Source organism: Pygoscelis adeliae, unplaced genomic scaffold (genome assembly GCF_000699105.1).
Source record: "Pygoscelis adeliae isolate BGI_AS28 unplaced genomic scaffold, ASM69910v1 Scaffold304, whole genome shotgun sequence".
Classification (NCBI taxonomy): domain Eukaryota; kingdom Metazoa; phylum Chordata; class Aves; order Sphenisciformes; family Spheniscidae; genus Pygoscelis; species Pygoscelis adeliae.
The window spans coordinates 954,541-963,692 of NW_008824558.1; the positions used below are offsets into that span (position 1 = coordinate 954,541).

A 9,152-nucleotide genomic window follows, 5' to 3' on the forward strand; every position below is an offset into this window, starting at 1 on the left:
CTAAAAAGCTTTGAAATTGCCTGCTTTCAAAATTGCTAAGAAGAGCACCCATTGAGCTAGGCAGCATATATTGTAACTTCCTTTCATAAAATGTGAACAGAATGTTTTGCAAATGTCATCATAAAAAAAATACACCAAATTCAGTAGTTCCATAATGTAAGGGGATTCCCATTTTCAGTTAAGCTAGAAAAATAATCATTCTAGTATATAGGAGGTCGGGAGTTTGGGATTCCTGATAATGATGACCATTTTTGTGAAATAAATTAACTCTTCTCCTGGCATGGAAATGAGAACTAGGAGTCCGTCATGTTTATATTTCTGAATCACCTTTTTGAACTTAAAACATTCTTAAATGCAACTGTAAAATGATATCTTCTTAAAATAACCCCAGCAAAGAAAGTGCTAGCTATCAATCTTAACAGACAAATCTATTCAGTACATAGATTACAGATAGTACAAATGTGTGTATTTCCAGTTGAAATAGTTAAAGCATAGTTAAATCTCAGGAGATCTGCCAGAGAGCTTTATGTAAATAGATGTTATTTTGGTATTTGTTGCTACTTGTAATTGTTTTTTCTTACCTTTTCTTTTTTGAGTTGTGATGACGACTGTGTTGTTTCCCTATGCGTCTCAACACTAGTTATTTAAGTACCTGCAGTCATTGATGTTAATTAACACAGTTGATTTCTATCCTAACTCACCATAAAGATAAATGTACAAATAATGCTGAAACATTTGGTCTTGTTTAGTCTTAAATGTTAACTCTGTATATATGGATGCCATAAAATTACTTTTCCTCTGTTTAAGATATAACTCGTAGCAGGTTTAAAAAAAAAATTAAAAAATCAGCAATATTCTTGGATAGTTGGCTTGCATTTGTGATAACCTAACCAGGCACTTTGTAATCATGTCAGAAAATTCAGAATTGTTTAGTCAAGTTTTCTACAGAATTTCTTTAACAAATATTTAGATATATTTCTTCATGAAGGCCTCACAGTGAAAATAGGAGACTTTGGACTGGCAACTGTAAAATCCAGGTGGAGTGGATCTCAACAGGTGGAACAGCCCACTGGTTCAATCTTGTGGATGGTGAGCAAAACATTTAACTGCTTTTAAATAGCTGGCTTTCATTCTGTTAATACGTTTTGTCAGTTGAACGCTATTTTAAAGCTTTAAATCTAAATGAATCAACATATGCTGTTAGTACTGTGTAGGCTTTTATTCCAGTTGTAGGACAAGTTAACATCGAAGAATGAAGTGCTGGAGTGTTTAATTGTCCAAAGTAGATGCCATTCACCTAAGGATTCTCCTTTTGATTTTTGGAGTTATTTTAAATATTTAGGGCAGAGACAGGGCTGTCAGGGGAACTGCAAGGAGCTGTTTCAAGGGAAGAGGAGAGCCTTTCTCCTGCCGCAATCCTGCCTTTTTCCAAATGGGCTTGTCCCACAGGAGAGCAGGCTTTAATCTGCTTAATGGTGGCTTTGTGGGATCGGTGAGACCCTGTCTTTCTCTACGTTCTTCATCACGGCCTCTTCTTCCCCTGCTCCCTGCTTGGGACTCAGCCACATCCCTTTTCACACACGCTTGCTGGTCGCACGTTCGGCAGCTTTGGCAGGTGACTGGGGAGAGGATAGGGAGTGCTTCTTGAAGTGTGGGAATGAGCACAATTCATCTTTGGTACTGTGCTAAGACGTTTGATGTATATCAAGATATTGCTGTTAGGCCCACTACTGCTCCTTACCCTGCACCAGATAGTTGTGGTGGGTTTTGAGGCAGCTCAGAACCGTAGCAGGTGAATGTCAGTTCACGTACTGAAGTTCTCAAGTTCTACTGGAACGTTTATGGAGTTTCTTTTGGAAGCGTTACTGCAAAGTCCTTGTCTGAGAGGACATTCCCAACAACTGCCTTTATGTTTAACTTCTGCCAGAACTTAAAAGGCAGTTCCACAATTTTCCTTGCAAAAATCACCTGGAGAAAATCTACTTGGTAACTTTTCAAATGTGCGACTTCAATAGAGTAAATAGAAAAAGTGGAAGAGTGCCTGTTACCAGGTTAGAAAGCATCATTAAAATTATGCAAGAAATGTCTTATTTAGCACTCATCTTAAATAAAATGTTTTGCTGAAGTTTCACTTGTCCCATTTTTGTTAATACTATGCAGTTTACTTAAATTCAGCATGCAGACTCATCACCAGTATCTTCTAGCTCCCAGGGTAGGGCACGCAGCAAGGTATGTGACATGTTCAGGGAAGTGTAACCAAACAAAAATGGCTTGCTGAATGCTACATATTAGTACATTTTAAATCTTTTGATATTTCACACTGAATGAGCTGCAAGTGTTACTTGAAACAGGTTTTCCTTTTAAAAAATTATTCCTTATTACTAGGCTTGCAGCCTTCATTGTTACTGAAGTATTTGTATTTTGAGAAGTCAGGAAGCGTTCATTAAGAATATCAGGATGCTTGGCCACCATTTGTTTGTGACGTATAAAATAGACAAATCACCTGAAACAAAGTTACAAAACCAGAAACAGTTTTTTCTTTAAAAAAAATTACAAAAAGCCAAAGCTTTTTACAGCTTTCCGTAAAAGGTTTCACAACTAACTTAGCTAATAGTATGCCTATATACATGAAACAGATCTTAGGGAAAAAAACTGCATTTTTGCTCTTTGCAGTTTTTTCATTTTAATCATTTATAGACCATCTTTGCTGATGAGTTGTCATTACGTAGAAGGGGAGGTTGATTCTGTTTCCTTGAAAGTTGATATAATCTCTTACTGAGTTTTTGTTGTTGTAGTGTTGTACTTTAACTAGTACTTTGCTCAGTAATTCTGAGGGACTTCTTTAGGGGGGAAAAAAATCTTAGTCAACAGGAAAGATATTTTGATGGTTTATATTTATTAAAACATTCAGTGTTGGTTTTTTTAAGTTCTTTAGCTTCGTAATTTTGCTTTGTTTTGCAAAGATTCAAGAATGCGCTTGCGTTTCTTCCCCAATCTTCAATATATGCTATTTCATATTTGGCTTTCACATTTCATGTAAATGTTTTGGTATCAATTTTACAAGAGGTAAGGCTGTATTAGAATTTTATATTTTTCCCCTTTGACATCGATACCTGTTTAAGAACCAATGGTGAGAGACTCAGACTCAGTTGTATGTAACATGTAACAAAAGTCACTATATATTGCAAATTGGAATAATAATAATTTTTCTAATGGTAAAATGCTTGTTAAATGAAAGCGTGGCTTTTTTGTTTACTCACAATTGTATTGATTTTTTTTTTTTTTTATTTTTTTAGTTTTGAGGTATCCTTTGTTCACTAATTTTTGGTTGAGCTCGCTCTCTCTGCTTTCCAAACATTTTCCCCCTTTTTTTTTTGTCCTTTCCATTTCCAAGTTCTATTAATATTGCTCATAATTTGTTCCTTTTTTCCTTCTTCTACAGGCACCAGAAGTGATACGGATGCAGGATAGTAACCCGTTTAGTTTTCAGTCTGATGTCTACTCCTATGGAATAGTATTATATGAACTCATGACAGGAGAGTTGCCATACTCCCACATAAACAACCGAGATCAGGTACGAAACATTCTTCAGAATACTGCATTTTATTTCTGGGCATAGTACATTTTGTTGTCCTCCAGAAACGTAAGATAAAGACAAATGCAAAACATAATTGAAATGTTGTTTACAGCATTATTTGTTTCAGCAGTAAATCTGTGTGATTGAATGTTTACTTAAATATTGACAGTGACACAAAGGAAAAAAATTTCTTTTTTATAAACATTTTAAGTGCTCTGTTAATTTATTCACGGGTAAAAGCTTTTGCTACATCAGTAAAAATCTTGGTTTATATATTTGCGGTTATATGAAGTTTCCCTTTTGACGTTAAATGTGCTGTTCTTCTACCAGCAAGAGTGGATTCTGTCCTTTTTACTAAGTGAAAAAAAGTAGTGGCTATTGTCAAACCTTTTAGTATTGAATGTTAGTTTGTGTGATTTAGTCTCTACTAAGTTGTAATCTTACCAAGTCAGTTAACCAATAATGTAAGCAGCACATTAAGGACAGAAACCTCAACTTTTCTCTTTACAGGAATGCTTTTTCTGCCTTAGCAAGTGTAGAGCTAACTCATTCTGTAGGGTATGAACTTAAGACTGTTGATATCTTTGATCTCTGTTTTCCTGATCCTCAGCTGTGGTTTGTGTTTTTGTTGGTGGGTTTTTTTTTTTTTTTTTTTTTAATTAAGATCTAATGATGAGCAGTGTGTGTGTATGCGGACAAACTATTAGATTTTACCCCCTATTCTGTTATATAGCCTGTATTCCAAGTAGAAGAGGCCAGTTCCATTAAGTTAAAGAAGTTTTTTCTCATTTTTAAGGTTGTCTACAAATTGGGATATGTTTTAATTCATAATATTGAAATTACGTGCAAGCTTTAATAATCATTGCTGTCACAAAACATGTGACACTTGCACTTGCCCCTCAAGTAAGTTTTCCAGGGAGGGATAGAATATTTCCTGGAGAACAACACTGAGACCTTATTTTAGCAACATTATATTGACCTTTTTTCCTTCCCCCCCCCAAGACAACATTAGTTGAAAAAGAAACAATAGCACAGTTAGTTCTGTTTACCCCTCCTCCCCCCAGTAAAACCCTCAAACAAACAAACTTCCCCGCAACCAACCAAGCCTACCACCATTTTACCAGATAACAGTCTTATCAATACTAAGTAGTCAACTATTAAGGTTACTGGAAGTCTCATGAAAATCCTAAACAATGACCATGTTAACTTGGACTAAAACAGAAAATGTATTTTCCAACACTAATTACGTCTTTTATTTTTTGTCTGGAAACAAACCAACCCAACCCCATTTCCTTTTTTGCCGCATTAGTTATCATTAGTTAGGACGATCTCTTTCAACTTGCTAGCTGTACATCTCCTTTCGCAGCATGTTTTACAGAGATACCTGAAAATACAGTTCTGCTGACGGATTAAGCTGTTGTGCCAAATTGGCTGGCTGCTTACAGCTGCTCAAACTGAAGATCACTTGTCATTGTAGCCTTCAGTTGAAGGGAGTTGCCATGTCATGTCCATGTCAGATGGTATCTCCTGTTCCATTCTGAATGCAATAGCGCCTTCGCTTGTTGAGCACTACAAACCACAGTGTCACTCTGATTTCATCATGTCCTACTTTATACAAAAGCAGGACCATTGTTTCGCTTAAGTAATTTGGACAAATCTACAAGTATCTGCTGGTGTGTGTGCCTTTGGTGCTCATGTTTAACCACTTTGGGGCACTAAAGCTATCAACCAGTGAAACAATTTTTACAACTTTGGTTTTCTGCTACTTGCTGCTTCTTTTTCAGATTATTTTCATGGTTGGCCGAGGGTATGCTTCTCCAGACCTCAGTAAATTGTACAAGAACTGCCCCAAAGCAATGAAGAGGCTTGTAGCAGACTGTTTGAAGAAAGTTAGGGAAGAACGACCTCTGTTTCCACAAGTAAGTGTGTTTTCTGCATGTAACAGTTTCAGAGTATTTTATAAATAGCCATTAGCACACAAAACATTCTACAGGGATACAAGCTTTGGCTGAGAAACTGAAGGTAAATGTAGAAATAAAGTGCAGCCCGCTTCCTATTTTTGTCTTTACTCGTATGTGCATTGTTCATAACCCCACTCCCTTAGGCAGTTCGTAATTCTGATTGTACGTAATTCCTGTAAAGGTCATTAAAAAATATTATGCATGCAGACTGAAGCAGTGTGCATGTAGACTATGTATGTAGACTAACACTACAGCAATTTGCTTTTCAACAGCTGACCCATTTTAGAGAGAAGCAAAAAAACCAAACCCAACAAACCCTAACCCAATAAAAATCAAATCTGTCTTTCTATTTACACTTTATTTTAGTGTAGGTTTGAGGCAAATGAGAGACCATTCCCCCTTTCCTTCCCTACAACTATGAACAAGCAGTCAAAATCCACTGGGGGATTTAAATTAATGTAGCAATTTTGGGTATTTTTACAAAGGATACTTTACCTTTTCCTGTCACTATAAGGATGATGAAGGTACTTTCTCACACTCATTAAATAGCTGGAATTAAATATCAGCAGATTTTGGAAAAATAACTTCTTGCTGTTACAATCAAGTTTAACTTTCGTTGTTTAAAAAGTTCTTTCTAAATATTGTTTTCTGAACAGACTGTTAGGCAGAAGATGCAAGTCTTTCCCTGTTACTCGGTTGGAGAATTGCGTAGATGCTTGTTAATTGATCATAATGTCTGTGAACTAATGGAAAGTATCCTCCCATCCTCTGAAACTCAGACTCCTCGTAGCAATGATGAAAACTGTACGGCGTATTCCTAGAGTGTTGTTCTCAGTGTTTCCACATAGTATATTGTTGCTCTGAAGGATATGCTTAAAGCCATAATAAATGAAGGTTTAGGACTTAAAAAGACAAGCAGCTCCAACAAGGCGCCTTTTCATTTTTTGTGTGTTTCCCTCAGATACTGTCGTCCATTGAATTGTTGCAACATTCTTTACCCAAAATCAACCGGAGTGCTTCTGAACCATCTCTGCATCGTGCCGCCCACACAGAGGACATAAATTCATGCACATTAACATCCACAAGACTACCCGTGTTTTAAGATCGTGCTCCCCGTCCCTGGTTCTCTTCAGTGATGGGAAAGGGACAGAAGTAACAGAAGTTGTGCTTTTAATGCCTCGGTGTACAGGATCAGTGCCAGCAGGATTATCCGCGTCCCAGTTTTAAGAACAAGCTGCTAAGGATTTCTACAGTTGTTATCCTGCAGGGACACAGCTCCACATTGCCTTTTTCTACAGTTTCTTTTACTGGGATAGTTAACAAGACTATAAATCAAGAGATCTATTACTATTTTTTTAATAGATGCACTTGAGCCTTATTTTTCCCATACACAGAAGCGATGGATGTTTCTTTGGCAGTGTTTCTGGATTGATTTGAATCTGTTGATAAATCGGTATTTTTTACAGCAAGGATGGCTTGCCTCGGCGTTTGAGGAAAGACGATGCATTATGGTGCTCCTTGATTGCCCCGTGCCGTACGCCACTTCAAGCTGGGGGAGCTTTGCCTGAAATGGGTTATCTGCAAACAAGACTGAGGGAAGAGGAAAAAACTTTCTGGAAATCAGCTCCTGCCTAAGAGCTTTCATCAAGCCAATGAAATAAGTTAAAATGCTAATTCAACACAAAATAGTTTTGCAATAGTTTTGCACATAGAAGAAAAACTCTTGCAAAAGAATGGAACATATTCTGAACTGTACTGCTCAGAGAAGGAAGCTAGCCAGTCTTGCTACGGTCATCTTCAGTAACTTAAGCAGCTTACTTTGGTACTATTGACTTGTTTCTTGCAGCCCAATGAGGTGGTAAGTGCGGAAAGACAGGCTTTTGTGGCTGAGAAAAGGCTAATTAACATTATCCGTATACTTCTGCAAAATGAGCGTAGTCTTCATCCCATCTGAAGCTGTCGTCCAAGAGATGCACTATCAAGAGGAAACTGAGCATATACAGTTTTTCTTGCTGATTTGGGTTTTAATTTTGTTTTTATTGCTCCTGAGAAAATGCATTTATTGTAAGCCAAGGTTCCTCTGATTATCTTATTTTAATAAAATAAATTAAATTTTAGGTTTAAGATTCAATGTCATCATTTAATGTAGTAATTCATAGTTCTGACATGTACATCTAGATTTGAAAAACTCAGAAAATGACATTCTGAATAATTTTTTAAAAGTTACTAGGATAGGTAATAGCAGTTCAAGTAAAAACACACTTGATGTGACAACCTACAGGTTTCAAATCACATTCTTTACAAGATGTTTTTTATTCTACTGTAATAATCTTTCAGCAGCATCTACTTAGTAAGATACCTACACTGATGTGCTATCAAGCTATTTAACCGCACCATTTTTCCTCTGCATTGCATTTTCTGTGAACCTGTTTCTACGTAGACAGAAGTGAGTGTTTTGTTGTCTTGGCTGAACTCCGCAGATGACAAAAAAAAATAGGTGGTTTAACCTAAGAATTTATTTTTTTAAATAGCGTGCTGTTTAACTATGTTCATTAGGGAAAAAAAGAATGGAAGCCAAGTTTCCATTCTTGGAAGGGAAGCTTGGGGTTCTGTGTTTCTCTGTGCGTACAGGGAAGTACGGGGCTCCTATCTGAAAACATTGCTGCGGTCTAGTGAGTGAAGAGACAAGATGTCTGTAACCGCTGTTACCTCAGTCTAAACTGCTGCCCAAGAGTTGTTAGGCAAAATACCTTTGCTGTGAATTTTGGCAGCTTAACACGTGCAACTCTGAACTGCCTGTAATGTCAAAATAGCCGTTCCAGCTCCTTATTTGCAGCAAGCAAAAAACCCACAAAGCGCTTACGAGAGGGAAGAGAGGAACTTGAACTACGTGAGTACGTAAGCCAGATACATACTTAAAAAACAATCTCTAGGCTGTTTGTCCACAGAATGTCTTATAACATTATAAGAAGGGTGGAATATTAATCCTTAGGTGATAATTGAGCATGACCGTAAAATTTGCTTGCTAAAGAGTAAACTGAGGGTTGACGGAAACTGTTCCATATCGTTCTGCATGATTTTTAATAATATTCTTGGTATTTTAACTGCAGCCTTCTCTAAACATCGTTTATCTCTCATTTTACCTTCATTTTAATAAAGAAGAGTTTTTAAGAAGGGAAAAAAAGGAGAAATGGTAAGCTGCTTTTACTTCAGCTCTCATTTCCAAAAAGAAACCGTTAACTCCTAATTTTTAAAACAGGTTATGTGTCTCTTGAAAAATTAAAATATTTTTGATAAACAGGCTTATTTTGACCAGCACTGGATGTCAAATTACATGAAAGCTGCTAAGTGAAGAATTGAAAAGGTCTGAGTTTCTAAGTCTTACTGTGCTCTTACATTAAAACTTCTCTTTATGTTGTCCCTAGGTAGCTTTGAAAAACAAGTTATCTTTTTAATTTCAGACTACTGTTACCTGGTTTATGTCTTCTTGGGGCAAAGTAAATCAGGAATGTCTTGTTTAAGGTAAAGAACATCCTCTCCATTTACTTTTTTCGGTATATTTTATTACCGAAAATACTTCTCTGGCAAAAAAGTGTGTGTAAGACAGTTGGAAA

The 9,152-nt window shown here is 36.6% G+C and overlaps 1 protein-coding gene across 7 annotated transcripts in view; it reads left to right on the forward strand.

The window, feature by feature from the left end:
• The window catches only part of RAF1 (Raf-1 proto-oncogene, serine/threonine kinase), an 81,385-nt gene extending 73,733 nt beyond the window's left edge, over window positions 1-7,652 (forward strand). For all 7 annotated transcript variants that reach the window (XM_009321985.1, XM_009321991.1, XM_009321989.1 and 4 more), the window contains 4 exons: window positions 971-1,089; window positions 3,443-3,574; window positions 5,362-5,496; window positions 6,500-7,652. In XM_009321985.1, coding sequence (XP_009320260.1) covers window positions 971-1,089; window positions 3,443-3,574; window positions 5,362-5,496; window positions 6,500-6,640 — 527 coding nt within the window. In that variant the 3' untranslated portion in view covers window positions 6,641-7,652. The remainder of the gene's footprint in view (window positions 1-970; window positions 1,090-3,442; window positions 3,575-5,361; window positions 5,497-6,499) is intronic.
• Window positions 7,653-9,152: the final 1,500 nt, after the last annotated feature.